Source organism: Mesoplodon bidens (assembly GCF_964165515.1).
Source record: "Mesoplodon bidens genome assembly, chromosome: 8".
Lineage (NCBI taxonomy): Eukaryota > Metazoa > Chordata > Mammalia > Artiodactyla > Ziphiidae > Mesoplodon > Mesoplodon bidens.
The window spans coordinates 113,215,983-113,230,103 of record NC_138165.1 but is presented as its reverse complement, the minus strand read 5'-3'; the positions used below and the strand labels follow the sequence as shown (position 1 = coordinate 113,230,103).

The 14,121-nt window shown below is 68.2% G+C and overlaps 1 protein-coding gene across 4 annotated transcripts in view; it reads left to right on the top strand.

Moving 5' to 3' along the window:
* The window catches only part of KIF1A (kinesin family member 1A), an 89,187-nt gene that overhangs the window by 25,903 nt on the left and 49,163 nt on the right, over positions 1-14,121 (top strand). For all 4 annotated transcript variants that reach the window (XM_081241671.1, XM_081241670.1, XM_081241669.1 and 1 more), the window contains exons 3-14: positions 821-897; positions 1,968-2,147; positions 2,829-2,894; positions 3,293-3,471; positions 4,545-4,656; positions 5,956-6,033; positions 6,330-6,395; positions 6,844-6,861; positions 9,561-9,636; positions 10,901-10,979; positions 11,629-11,771; positions 13,390-13,523. In XM_081241671.1, the coding sequence (XP_081097797.1) occupies positions 821-897; positions 1,968-2,147; positions 2,829-2,894; positions 3,293-3,471; positions 4,545-4,656; positions 5,956-6,033; positions 6,330-6,395; positions 6,844-6,861; positions 9,561-9,636; positions 10,901-10,979; positions 11,629-11,771; positions 13,390-13,523 (1,208 nt within the window). The remainder of the gene's footprint in view (positions 1-820; positions 898-1,967; positions 2,148-2,828; positions 2,895-3,292; positions 3,472-4,544; positions 4,657-5,955; positions 6,034-6,329; positions 6,396-6,843; positions 6,862-9,560; positions 9,637-10,900; positions 10,980-11,628; positions 11,772-13,389; positions 13,524-14,121) is intronic.

Here is a 14,121-nt window from a genome sequence, read left to right as displayed (position 1 = left end):
GGTGGGCGCGGGGGCCGCAGCCCCTTCTGCCCAGCCACCAAAGACCCGCTGCCTGCTGGGTCCGGGCCTCGGGGAGCCGAGACCAGTCCAGGGCCTGGCGAACATGGGATGCCTCAGCCCTGCCTGGGGGGCTCCCGGGGCGCTCGGCAGGCCCGGCGGTGTGTGCCGGCGGCATTGCTCCTCCTTTGATGAACCGACGTTTCGTGAGCACCGCCTCCCGCCAGCCCAGGTGCAGCTGCTGGAGGAGGGGGATGGGGTGGGGGAGGACCTGAGCAGAGGACAGTCCCACAGTCCCTGAGAGCAACCTGGATGGGACCTGCAGGTGCCCCGGTAGGAGGAGGAATACGTGTGGTGTCCCTGCGGGGGGACAGCCAGCACGGCCCGGACACGGAGGAGCATGCGGGCGTGATGGGGCCCCAAAGCAGCAGGGACGCGGCTGTGACTGTGCTGTGCCTCCCAGCACTTGTATGCAGAGCAGACAAGATAGACCTGGGCTGGCGGGGGCGAGCGGAGTGTGGACCCGAGAGGTGGGATGGGCCAGGGGCTCGAGGTCTGACCCAGTGCCTGCACCAAGGGACCGCTCTGGGCTGCCTTGGCGGGGGGCGGGGGGAGGTCAGACAGAGTAGGGGGCAGAGATGGCTCATCTGCCTGGAAACAGGGCCCTTGTCCCTGCCCATTGGTAGGGGGGCTGGCTTTGTTGGGGCCAAGGCCTCTGAGGACCCCACCTCCCTGCCCTGGGGTCCCTCTCGGGCGGGCACATCCAGGGTCAGCCTGTCCCTGCAGCACAGCGCTGAGCACCATGCCTGTCCCCTCCCTGCAGCCATCGTTAACCCCAAACAGCCCAAGGAGATGCCCAAGAGCTTCAGCTTCGACTATTCCTACTGGTCACACACCTCGGTAAGCCCAGGGCTGGGGGTCTAGTTGGGTGGGCTGCTGCCGTGTGGGTGCCAGCTCAGCCCTGCTCACTGTGCGGCCCTCAGCCAATCCCTTGACCTCTCTGCGCCAATGGGGCGAGGGACCACCCTGCTCCTCTGCAGGGCTGATTGGGAGGTGGGGGCACCCGTGTGAGACCTGTGGGGAGGGGCCTGCTTTCCTAAGTCGCCTTGTGTGTGGAAGGTCACCTTGAGCTGTGACACACACTGTGCCCAGCGGCAGCAGGGACCAAGGGGCCATCAGCCCACTGTGGGCAGTTTCCCAGGGTCCTAGCCGTACAACCATTTGCCTGCCAGCCTCTCCTGTTCCCCAGACACCCCAAGCTCGGTCTCCGAAGCTGAAGCTGCCCACCTGGCACCAGCCCCTGCGTGCCCTCCCCCACCCCCTGGAGCCTGGGAGACCCCCAGACTTTGCGCCTCCACATCCCCCATCTGGTCTACACCAGTCCTCCCATCCCCCAGCCTCCTAGAAGGTATCCAGGCCCCCGGCCCCAGGGCCAGGGCCCACCGTGGGTCACACCTCTGATTGCCTGGCCCCGGCATGGCCCCAGGGCTCCCCATTTCACCGTCCCCATCCAGCCCCTCCTCTCAGGTCGTCAGGGTAACCCTGGGCCTGTCTAACGTGACCGCTGTCCTCAGGACAGCGTCCAGGGCTGATAGCCCAGACCATGGACTCCTTGGGCCCTGCCCTGCTGCCCCTCCAGCCCCACCTCGTCACCCCCACGGCTGCTACATTGAGCACCACGTCATGGACTCCCACCGCTGAGCCTTTGCGCGTGCTCTTCCCGCTACTACAATGCCCTTCCACTCCGTCTGGCCCTAGACTGGCTGGCTCCTCCCACCCTTCCCTCCGGAAGCTGCCGCCCAGGCAGGATTACTTCCCCTCTCCGGGTCTCCTGTGAGTGGGTGGGCCAGGGAGTGTCCCTCCCCGCGGTGTTGGCCCTGGCGCCCGGAGGCCCTCCGTGAACATCGTGGGCCGAGAGCCCAGCACGGCAGGCCCAGCCTCCTGTAGCTGCTGCCCTCCTTGTCATGCAGCCGGAAGACATGAACTACGCCTCGCAGAAGCAGGTGTACCGCGACATTGGCGAGGAAATGCTACAGCATGCCTTCGAGGGCTACAATGTCTGCATCTTCGCCTACGGGCAGACCGGGGCCGGCAAGTCCTACACCATGATGGGCAAGCAGGAGAAGGACCAGCAGGGCATCATCCCTCAGGCATGCGGGGTGGGGGCGGGGTGGGGGACCCGGTGAGGGCAGGACAGGCAGGGGAGCGCAAGCTGAGAACCGGGAGAGCAGAGGGCTGGGAGGGAAGGTAAAGCGTGGGGGTGGCGGGGGAGGTCAGGGCAGGAGGGGCAGCGTGGGGCAGATGGGCCGTGAAGAGGCTGGAGACCCAGATCCGCGGATGGGGAGCTGCGGGAGGGCCCCAGCCCTGGGCAGTGCCCACCATGGTCACACACATAAGACAGGGAGGCTGGGACAGCCGCTGGTAGGGGCAGACCTTCCCTGGGAGGGCTGTGAGGGCTGGTGGTCCCGGCAGGGAGAGGCCCGGGACAAGGGGACGCCTACGGGGTGGGTCTCTGAACCTGAGTTGGTCAGTACTTGACCTGGTCAGGGCAGGGGAGAATGCTGGGTGGTCTGTAGCATGGCAGACCCTCCACCTCATGCAGGCAAGGATGGTGTGAGGAGCAGGAGAGGATCAGACATCGGCTGGGGGGCCCCCGAGTTAGCAGAAGACAGTGGCTCCTTGGCTACAGGCCGTCTCGGTGCCTTTAAGGTGGATTGGGAGGGTGCAGGAGAGGAGAGTCCGGCCTGGGTTGCAGGAGCCACGGCACCTCGAGGGGTGAGGCTCTGGGCACAGCCCAGCCTCACGTCTGGTGGTGTGCTGTGTCCCTGCAGCTCTGTGAGGACCTCTTCTCCCGAATCAACGACACCACCAACGACAACATGTCCTACTCTGTGGAGGTAGGGCTCTCCGTCACCTGTCCCTCAGAACGTGGCTTTACTGATTTAAAGCCAGTGCCCGCCACTGGTCTGTGCCCTTAGCTTGTCATTCATGCGTGCATGTTGCAGACATGCCAGCCCACGCCGGGCACAGGAACGAGGGGCAGTGTCCGCCCTGCGGTGTCTATTGAGCAGCTGCTCCGAGCTGCGTGGCCCAGGCTGAGCCATGGCCCGGGTGACCCCAGTGTGACCGCGTTGGGTGAGCCCCCGCCATGGCTGTGCATGGGGAGGGCCAGGCAGGGGGTGGGCTGACCCCCTCACTGACATTCGTGCGGGGGGCCTGGCCGCACCAGGTGGCTTGGAGCGCACCGTGTGCTCCCCCCACCTCAGAGGTCCCTGATGTCATCGCTGCCCCGCAGGTCAGCTACATGGAGATATACTGCGAGCGTGTCCGTGACCTCCTGAACCCCAAGAACAAGGGCAACCTGCGCGTGAGGGAGCACCCGCTGCTGGGGCCCTACGTGGAGGACCTGTCCAAGCTGGCCGTCACCTCCTACAATGACATCCAGGACCTCATGGACTCGGGGAACAAGGCCCGGTGTGTGCGGGGTGACGCGCCCACCCTCCCTGCCCTCCCCCTACCACCCGCGCAACTCCGAGTCTCTCCGAGGGACACCTGTCCTTGGGGCGCCTGTTGGTATCCCCATGGGGTCTGTCCAGCGGCCCCCATGGAGGTGTGGGCCTTGTGGGCCTAAGGACATCCAGGGCACATGCCAGCCCATGGTGGCCTCCAGCTCCCCCGGGAAGGGGACGCTGTCGCCCACACAGGGTCTGCTCCTCGTGGGGGGTCAGGCTGTGCGCCCTGGGGGGCGGTGGCTGCCCTGGGTGGGGCCAGGCTGTGAGGACCAGCCCTGCCTGCTTGGAGGGCAGATGCCCCTCTGGACAGGGGCATGTGGGGAGGGTCGGCCACAAGGTGCCACCGGCCACGCGCTGTTGGTCTCCGTGACCACGCTGCTCCGGGCCTCCCAGCCTAGGAGGGTCTGCCCTGGTTGTCACGGCAACAGTCCCCCTGCCTTCTGCCACACAGGGACTCTCGGGAGGGTGAGGATCCCTGGCCAGTGGCCTACCCGCACTCAGTAGAGGTCCCCGGGGGCTCTTCCACCTCTGTGGAGGCAGCTGTCGGACAGCGAGCCCAGCCTGGGGGCTTCCCTGGGGGCTCTGCACGGCAGCGACATCAGGACCAACCACTGGCCTCCGCTCGGCAGCCTCGGGCCTTCTCCCCAAAGGCCGTGCTGGCCCTCCCCGGATCGGCCGGTGTGGATGGACAGTAGAGCCCCCTTTCCCTTCTGGGGGCCTTTCCATGTCACAGCCTTCAGGCCTCCGCCCAGGGAGCTCTGCTCAGCCCCTGGAAGCAGGGCACCCCCAGTCATGGGGCCCCGAGTGCCAGACTCGAGTTGGGGGCCGAAGGAGCCACACTGAACACAGCGGGCAGGCAGTGTGGGCCCCACCCAAGCTCTACAAGAGGCACGGTCGCCACCAGGCCGGGCAGGGTGGCCCCGGGAGCCCAGGGACCTGACGTCTAGTGACCTGGTTAAGTGGGCTGGCAGCATCAGCGGCCCTCACGCCCGACCACGGGACACTGGGTGACCGCGTGTGGCTTCTGTTCCCCAGGACCGTGGCGGCCACGAACATGAACGAGACCAGCAGCCGCTCCCACGCTGTCTTCAACATCATCTTCACGCAGAAGCGCCACGATGCAGAGACCAACATCACCACAGAGAAAGTGAGTTCAGCCTCGGTGGGCGGGGCCCCGGGTCGGGGACTGGGTTGGGCCGGTCAGGCGGGCGAGGAGGCCAAGCCGGATGCTGGCCCATGAGGCATGGGTGCGGACCATTGCCTGCCCAGCCCGGGCCTCGGTGAGGGGCTGGCCAGGCCTGCGAGGCCACCTCTTCTCGGTTTTTGGCGCCATGTGGGTGGGGAAGGGACTGAGTGGAGGGGCCGTGGACCCTGGAACAGCCTCCTGCCAGGCAGTTATGGTGGAGACTGTAGGCCCAAGGAGGGACGTCTCCAGGGCAGCCCCACTGGCTGGAGACGCCTCGGGGGCCCTTGGAGGGCGGTATCGAAGGCCGCAGGTTGTGATGCCCGTCACAGGCTGACCGTGGGCCCTGGTGCAGGCTGCGGGTGCCCCTCACCCCGTGGGCGCCGGCATCTGTGAGCACAAAGGAGAGGTTGTGCTGAGCGGCCCCGCCCACTGCCCCCGCCCCAGATGCCTTTCCCATGAGCCTTGGCCTTGTCAGTGGACCCAGGCAGGGGCCTCGTCTCCTGGGGCCTTTGTCCAGACACGCTGACTGTGGGCGCTGCAGGGGCAGTAGGGCGGGCGCCCTCCGTGGCTCTGACCCTAAGCATCTCGATTTCTCTGACTGGGCACCCCCCATCGCCACCCTGCCAGCCAGGCCCTGCTCCCGGGGGCAGCACCCTGGGGTCCGCAGAGTGGCTGGGCGGAGGTCGGGGTGCTCAGTCCCTGATGATGCCGGGTCACCCCGGCCTGGCGCCGTCCTCCCGGGGGCCTGGCTGCGGGCTGCCTGCAGCTCCCACCCCTCGGGCTCAGGGCAGCTGGCGGGCCCACCAGGCGACTCCTGCCCGCAGCCCTGGGCTTCCCTGGGTGCATGTGGCTGCCCAGCCTGGGCTGGGCAAGTGCTGGGGAGGGGGCCCCTGCCCGGTGCCCGGGCGGCTCCGGGGGCAGTGGGCAGTGGGGGAAGGGGCTTCCGGAGCCAGGTTCACATCCCACCACACGACGAGCCTGGTCTGTGGGACGGGTGGTAGTGACAGTGACGTGCGGGTGAAGAGCGGCCAGCAGGCAGGGAGCAGCTGGTGCCAGGTGCTGGGGCAGGCCGTGCAGCCTCCCAGGGAAGGTGGCCTCCTCCTCAGAGGAGAACAGGAAGAGCTGGGAGCAGAGTTGCTGGGCTCCACAGGGTGGGGCGCTCCGGCCCCGGGGAGGGGGGGGCCCTGCAGGCTGCACCCAGGGGAGGCAGGGGCCCACGCAGCGCCGCAGCTCCGGCACGTGACACACGTGTCCCCGCAGGTGAGCAAAATCAGCCTGGTGGACCTGGCCGGGAGCGAGCGGGCCGACTCCACAGGGGCCAAGGGCACGCGCCTCAAGGTAGGGACACCCCCCACCAGGGTCCCCACCGACTTGCCAGCGGGGCCTGACGCCCAGCGGCTCCAGGACCAGGGGGCGGCGGGGCGCAAGGACCGAGACCCTGGTGGCGGGGGAGGCGGGCCGGCCTCGGGTGGGCACCCCCTTTGCTCCTGCTCTCGTGGGACGGGGAAGCGGGGAGGGTCAACGGTGGAGGGCTGGGTGCTGGGTCTCCATCAGGGCCGAGTGGCTCAGGCCCGGTCCTGCCGGAGCGAGGGGCCTGAGGCCTCCTGACGCCCGGCCTCATCTTCCCTACGCAGGAGGGAGCCAACATCAACAAGTCCCTGACCACCCTGGGCAAGGTCATCTCCGCGCTGGCCGAGATGGTGAGCGGGCTCCATGTGCTGCGATCAGGTGGACTCGGGGGTGGGGGGACAGCGGGCACCTCCATCCTGCCCTGCTGGGGGGATGCCGGGAGTGGCCACCTGTCCCTGCTGTGGGGCCAGGTTCACAGAAAAGCCTGGAGGCTTGGAGATGGAGCCACGACGGTGTCACTCTACTGAGCCTCAGTTGTCCCACCTGTGAAATGGGGATGTGCCACCTCCCCACAGGGCCCTGGGGGTGGCCTTGGGCTGTGGGCGGGGCAGTGACCTTGGGTGGCCCCCCCGGGCTGTCAGGAGGAGCAGGGACCCTCGGGGTGAGGGGCTGGGCCTGGTGGGCGGTGAAGGGTAGGCAGTGTGGTGAGGGGGGCTCGGGCTGTGCTTGGGCTCCTCCCACCCCTTTGCCCCTGGGCCCAGCGAGCTCTGTCCTCAGACTCTGTCTTTGCCTCTGCAGGACTCTGGGCCCAACAAGGTAAGCGTTTTCTTTCCTCGCTTCTCAGGGAGTGGGGGGGTCTCAGCCCCCTTGGTCGGGTGGCGGGGGAGCCTGAGAAGCAGGGCCGCCGTGGGCCACACCAGCCCCGATCCGAGCTGGGCCGGCGCCGGTGCCGGTGCGGGGAGAGCAGCGCCGCGGGGGTGGATGAGAGATGGCGGGAAATGAGATCGTGGTGAACGAACGGGAGGAGCCTCGTAAAGGACGGTGACCCTGAGCAGGAGGGTGGCCTCTCGTCAGCCTGCCTGGGGGGCGGGGGCGTCGTGGGCGAGGCCGCTCCGGGGCTGGGGCCTGGGGGCTGAGGAGCACCCGGTGGGCGCTCACCCTGCAGCTGGGGAGCCCGCCGAGCGGTGTGAGGCACTGAGGTGGGAAGAGCTTGGTTTGCGTGAGGAGCGGGGAGGGGAGTCGGGCGCTGGGAGCTGTGAGAAGGCTCGAGCGGAGCCGCGTGCAGGTCTGAGAGGAGCTAACCGCGTGGACGTGTGCGCGGAGCTGTGAGAAGAAGCCGTGCAGGGGCGGGGCGGGGCGGGGCGGGGCTCCCGGGAGGGCTGGGCGGGGCCCTGTGAGGAGCGGAGAGGGCGCGGGGCACCGCGGCCCCGGGGGAGCTGCGAGAGGAACCGTGAGCAGCTTCGGGGGCGAATACGCAGGACCTGCGTGACGGGCAGTGTGGCGAATGGCAGGCAAGCGTGGCCGTGTTGGGGGAAGTGAGCGGGTGGCTCTGAGGAGGCGGAGGGACTCTGGGCGCTGCGAGCAGCTGTGCGAAGCCTGAAGGGCCACGGGCGACGGGCGCGGGCGGTGTGTGCGGGGGCCGCGGGACCGGAGGAGCCGCGTGCGGGGCTGGGCTGCAGGCGGGTTGCTCTGCGCAGGGACCCTGTGTGAGGGAGCGAGGGAAGCTGCGGCCCAGCGGGAGCTGTGGGGGGTCTGTGAGGAGCCGCGGGAGGAGCTAGGCGTGGACCCGCCGCGGGAGGAGGCGTGGGGTCTTGCGTGTGGCGGTGGGAGAGCCGGGCGGAGCCTGGGCTGTGAGAGGAACAGCGTGGGGAGGGACCAGGACCAGTGCGAGGACCTGGGAGGGGCCTGTGCAAGAAGCTGTGAGGCGCGTGTGGGAACACGTGCAACTGCGCGCAGAATCGTTAGGAAGCGTGCGGTTCTGGGGAACGGTGGAAACGTGAGAGGAAGTGTGTGAGATGGTGCGAGGACCTGTGAGGGACATGCGGGTGGCATTGTGCGGGGACGTGTGAGAAGGCGTGTGGAAGTATGCGAGGCACCTGGGGAGCTCTGAGAAGCTCTGAGCGGAACTGGGAGGAGCTGGTGTGCCTGTGAGAGACTGTGGAGGTGCGAGAGGAAGTGTGAGGAACTGGGTAAGAAGTTGTGTGGGGAGCCGGGACGGGACTGTGAGGAGCCGCGACGGAGACGTGCAGGAGCAGAGCGAGACCAGCGCTGGGGCTCAGCGCCTGGAGCCGGGAGCGCGGGGGCCCGTGGGCGACGAGGCCAGAGGGCCGGGCCTGAGCCGCCCCGCAGTGTCATCGGGAAGCAGCTGGCTGTGATTTAGCGGAAGCGGCCACGGGTTGGCCGCAGGCTCAGGAGGACTGTCTGCAGCTGGATGCGCCCTCGGGCTGCCGTGTGAGGAGCCGCTGGCGGGAGGGGCGGCCGGGGGTCAGGGTGGCGAAGGTCCTGGAGCCGAGGCGCTCGCGGCCGGGCCGGCGGAGTGGAGGGAGGGAGGGACGTTGAGGGAGCCACCGAGTCAGGGGCGCCGCTTGGGCTCCTCATGGGGTGACCGGGTGACCGTGGGGCATTTACTACGGGAACGAGGAGTTCGACAAACGTGGCCGAGAATTCACCCTCAGGGGTCAAAGGATCAAAACCCGAGGTGGAAGTGGAGGCTTTGCACCCACCAAGTTGGCAGTGGGAAAGAAGCTGCGCTTTGGTGGCCAGACGCCGCCACGCCTGCTGTCTCGCGGGGGGGCCGCACGGCATTTCCTACCCCCCCAGCGGCGGCCCCTGCAGGCCCCCCTCGGGGGTGACGCGTCTGCGCCCCGAGGAACGCCCCACGGGACCCTGGGGGCCGCTGCGGCTGCTGAGCAGCCGCTCCTGAAGCAAAAATGTGCACAAACGAGGGACGTGGGCAAGTCCCTGTGCCACACTTAGTGGCGCCTGAGGGAGCCTCGTCCTGACGGGGGAGGGGGTGGGGAGGGGGGCCAGGCTGTGGGGGCTTCGGAGCCACTTCGGCGGGACGGCCCGGGCCTGGCGCAGGCGGAGGCGGCTTCACGTGCACAGGGAGGGGCCCCGCAGGGCTTGCTGCAGGCGAGGGGCCTCTCGACCTCGGTCAGCAGAGCCGCTGGCGGCGTCTGTGGGGCGATGGGCTCGCGCTGGTCCCTCTGACGGCGCGGAGTGAGGACGCCCTGGCCCTGGCCACTGGCATCAGCCCGCCTGGGCTCGGCCGGCCGTGTGGCCCAGACACACTGCGGCGACAGAGGAGGGGGGAGGCCAGGGAACGTGCTATAGCAAGTCCCTGACGGCAACCCGAGCGGAGGCACTGGGACTTGGGGAGGCGTGGAGAGGCCCTGGGAGCAAGCCCGCCCTGAGCCCCAGGCAGCCTGGACTGCGGGGGCCCACCTGTGCTTGACCCCCTCTTCCCTCCCCCTGCGGTGGGCCCGGGGCTGACCTTCGACGCTCCTCTCCTGCAGAACAAGAAAAAGAAGAAGACAGACTTCATTCCCTACAGAGATTCGGTGCTGACCTGGCTTCTCCGGGAAAACCTGGGTGAGGACTCGCCCGACCCGGATCGGACACCCGGCCCGGCCGCCGCCCTGTCCTCCCCGGCCTGGGAGGGTGCCCATCGTTCCCGGGCTGAGCAGCGAGCCCGGGGGGTCCTCCCAGGGGCCCGGGCCAATGGTCAGCAGTAGGTCAGCGATGCAAGGCCCGGGGACCCGGACAGCCCTCGGGGCTGCAGCTGAGCGGCCAGTGTCGGCGCTCCTGGCGCAGGGCTGTGACGCCCAGACCAAGGACCCACCCTCTGGGCCTCGGTGATTCTGGGGAGCCCTCTGGCTGGCTGTTGGGGAGCTGCTTGGTTCCCCCTCCTCCCCTCCACCTGAGCTCTGAGCCAGTGAGACGGATGGAGAGACGGAGCCCAAAACGCCCCAACTCCGATGTGTTCCCACCCAGAATGGCCTTGGGGTCCTCCCCACCTACACTTTCGGCGGGGACCTGACACCCAGGAATGTAAACTGAGCCCCGGGCTGACCCGTTGGACCTGGACAGCTGGGGGTCTCCAGCCTTCCTCGGCGGCATGGCTGGGCCGTGGGAGCCCCGGCTGGCTGACCCTGCACCCCAGAACCAGCCTAGCTGGTCCCCGGCTCGGGCCAGCGTCGGGTGCAGTGTCAGGCCTCCCGGTGGAGGAGAGGGCAGATGGGAGACCCTGGGGGCAGGTGGGCCCCCCGAGAGAGGACACGAGAGTCACAGGAATGAGTGTCCCTTCACGTGAGACGCGGCTGGGACAGAGGCCTCTCCCCCAGGGCCACACTCAGGTCCCGCCCCAGGGTGGGTGGGGAGGCCCTTCACAGCACGGCACCCCGAGCCCTTCGCAGCGTTACCTCGCAGTCTGTGTGGAGGCCACGCCCTGGGGATGTGGTCCCCGGGACACAGGTCCCTGAGGTCTGTGGGTCCGTGCGTTTCCTGATGCTGGGATCCATGTGACCCGAGCTGGGAATCTGACGTGAAACATTAAGAAACGTATTCCAAGTAAGAAGGATAAAAGTGAAATTTTTATGGAACAGAAACAGTCCTTGTAGTAAACGCCATAAAACTCTCCACAACTTTTCTCTTTATTATGGGGAGGGGGAGGCCTGTTGGTTGTAATGTGACCCCAAATGTCAGACGAAAAGTGAGCAAGTGCCCGGCGCGGTGAGGGAGGCCGGCCGCCTGCTGTTGTCTGCTCACCTCCCGGCTACACCTGTGTGGGGGGAGGGCAGGGGGGCGCAGCAGCGGGGCTGACCCTCCGCTGGGACCACCTGCTCTCCTCCCACAGGCGGGAACTCGCGGACAGCGATGGTGGCGGCGCTGAGCCCCGCGGACATCAACTACGATGAGACACTGAGCACCCTGAGGTGGGTCCCGAGGGGCCTGGACCCTCCCTCTCCCCCACCAGCCGGCTTGGGTGGGAGTGGGTCCTCTAGGTGCCTCCTTGCAGGGCCGGCTCACCTGGACTTCTTGAGGTTCCAAATGGCTGGCAGGGCACCTGGCGCTTCTCGGCCCCATTCCGTTTCCCACTGCGTGTGGCCTCGAGTGGCCCAGGCCCCTGCCATCTGACCAGGAGAGCTGGGCTCGCGGGCTGAGCGCTTTGCCCCCACCCATGGTCCACGGAGCCACCGGGGTCTTTAACAAGCCATGCAGGGGGCAGGCATGTCTGAAGGTCCCTCTGGCCAGGGGCCGTCCTGGGCTGCAGGAAGCAGCTTGGCGGCCTGGCTCGGTGCTCTGGCCTCTTGGCTGCCACCGCAAAGGGCTGGAGCGCAGGTTAGATTCGCACCGTCCACCTGGGACCACAAGTCCAGATGCGGAGGCCTCGCCGTGTGGAGAAATTTCCACCCTGTCCCTTCCCCTCCCGGGGCCTCGGTTTCCCCAAGTGGCAAGCCCCCCTGTAGGTCAGTGGCCCTGGTGACTCCCTGTCGGAGATGTCCCTGCAGGTGGGCGCAGGCGGGGCTCCGGGTGCCCTTGGCCGCTGGGCAGCACAGCCCCCAGCCCCCCTCTGCCGCCCAGGTATGCGGACCGGGCCAAGCAGATTCGCTGTAACGCCGTCATCAACGAGGACCCCAACAACAAGCTGATCCGCGAGCTGAAGGATGAGGTGACGCGGCTGCGGGACCTGCTGTATGCCCAGGGTCTCGGTGACATCGCCGACAGTGAGTGTCTGTGCCCGCCCATTCCGGGCAGGGCTGTGGGGCTGGGGCAGGTCCCGCTGCCCTCATGGTCCCTCTGGCTCGAGGCCCAGTCTCTGCTCCGGGCTCCAGGCGGAGCCACCTCTGGGTGGGGGGCCGGGGTTCTGGACTGGGCCTGGGGAGCTGCATGGTTTGGGTTTGCCGCTGGCCCAGGCAGGCCGGTGACGGTTTCCCCGGAAGCCACAGTAGCCGGCCGCGGTGCCGGGGTTGTCCCTCCGTCCCGCTGAAGACCACCGCCACCCTACCTGATGCCCGGCCTGCGACGGCGCCCTCTGGAGACAAACCTGTTCTTCTGTTTCTGTCTCTCCCCCTCGCCTCCCCCCCTTAGCCAACACTGTGCCCGGAGGACCCAAATGTGTGTATCCCCTCCGCTGCTCTCTGCGCATCCCTGCTTCGGCCCGGCCCCGCGGGGCGTAGGGCAGCACGGTGGGGGGGCGGGGCGCACCCACCCCTCCTTGGCCTTCCCCCTCGGGGGGCTGGGGGACCTGAGCCCTCCTCTGTCACGGCACCCTGCGAGCCGTGATCCTGGTTCACCCCCGCGTCTGCTGGGAAATTGAGGCAACAGGGAGGCGCGGGGCAGCCAAGGCCTCCTCAGGCCAAGCGTGGCTGAGGTCAGGCTCTCTGCCCCCCGTGCTCCTAGAGGCCTGAATGTCAGCACAGAGGCTGGGACAGCTCATAGGGCCGGGTCCATCCCCGACTCCTGGCTCCGGCCCCCCTCTGACCCCACCCGCCCCAAGGCTCCTTCCCCTGGAAATGCCAGGAGTGTGAATTCGGCCAGGTCCTCCCAGCTTGCGTCTCCCGCTGGCTGTGGGCCCGGCTCCCCGGGCAGGGGCACGTGCTGGGGCCTCCCCACCCCAGGGGCCACAGGGCGCCCTCAGTTTCCCCAGTGCCCGTGCTGTCCTACGTCTGCCGCTGCTCTGCTATGTGTCTGCTTCTGCCAGGAGGGGCCTGGGCACCTCCCACCCCAGTGGGTGTGGCAACCCCAACTCCCGGGCCTTGGAGGGCAGGGAGGCCAGGGCGGCGGGGGGCCCAGAGCAGCTTCTTGCGTTGGAGGAGTGGGGGCTCCCTCGGAGGTCCCACAGTCCACGGCTTGGCCAGGGCGCTCAGCGGGGCGGACAGCGCCGCCCGCGTCTGCAGCTCGGGGTGCGTGGCAGGCTGGTGGGTGGCGGGTGCGAGGTGGGGCGGAGAGGATGAGGATGAGCGTCAGGGCCTGCGTGCAGGGGGGCCGCTGGGCAGTGACAGCAAAGGGCGGTGGGCAGGAGGGCAGGGACGCCGGTGGCCCGCAGGCTTGGCATGTGTGCAGGGGGAGTGCAGGCCCTGGGCGGGGATGCCGAGGGACCTGGTGGCGCAGCCGCTCCGTGGCGGGGGCAGCATTGCATGTGCTCGTCCGGGCGCCCAGCTCGTGGTCCCTGCTTGCTACCTTCTCTTCACCTGCCTCTTGCTTTTTCCCAACTTGGTGTTTCTTTTCTCTCCTCCCATCTGTCTACCCCCCTTCCTCCCGTAGACGTGTCCGACCTTGACAACAATAATCGTAACCGTGGCGGGGCGGAGCTGAGTCCAGCCCCTGACAATCTCTCCACAGTGACCAACGCCCTGGTGGGTGTGAGCCCCTCGTCCTCGCTCTCGGCCCTGTCCAGCCGTGCCGCCTCTGTGTCCAGCCTGCACGAGCGCATCTTGTTTGCCCCGGGCAGTGAAGAGGCCATAGAAAGGCTGAAGGTGAGGCAGGGCCGGGCTCGGACCTGGTGGACGCTAGGCCAAGACCCCTCCTCTTGGATGGTCGCAGGCGGAGGGGCTTGGTCAGAGGCGAAGTGAGCCGTGCAGGGGGGCGCGGGGTGCGCTGCGTCTTGGCCCCCGACCCCAAGCCCCCCGTCCAGGGGGTCGGTGTGCCCTGTCCAGGACCATGGGGCCCACCTGCTGATTAGGGCGGGGGTCTTAGGGCCTCTGTGCCCTCCCTCCCGGGTTTCCGTGCTTGTACCTGCTCCTGCATGGCCTTCACCCTCCTGGCCTGGCCACGGGCGGGTTGCTTTTAGCCTTTGAGTTACTGGCTTCCTTCAGCGAGTGGATACAAGGTGCTGGGTGTGAGCGGTGGACGGCGAGCCCAGACGGAGGGGACAACGGCACAGGCGCCAGACCCGGGCTGATGAGGGGGTGGGCTGTGCGGCCACCCTGGGGCGTAGGGCCCACCTGAGGTGTGGGAGGCGTCCACCCGGGATGGACCTGGGGTACAGAGGCCCACTGGAATGTGGGGGTTGGGAAGGAAATGGGGAGGCAGTGCTGACGTGGGAAGTGTTGTCTGTCTCACCCGTGGTCCAGG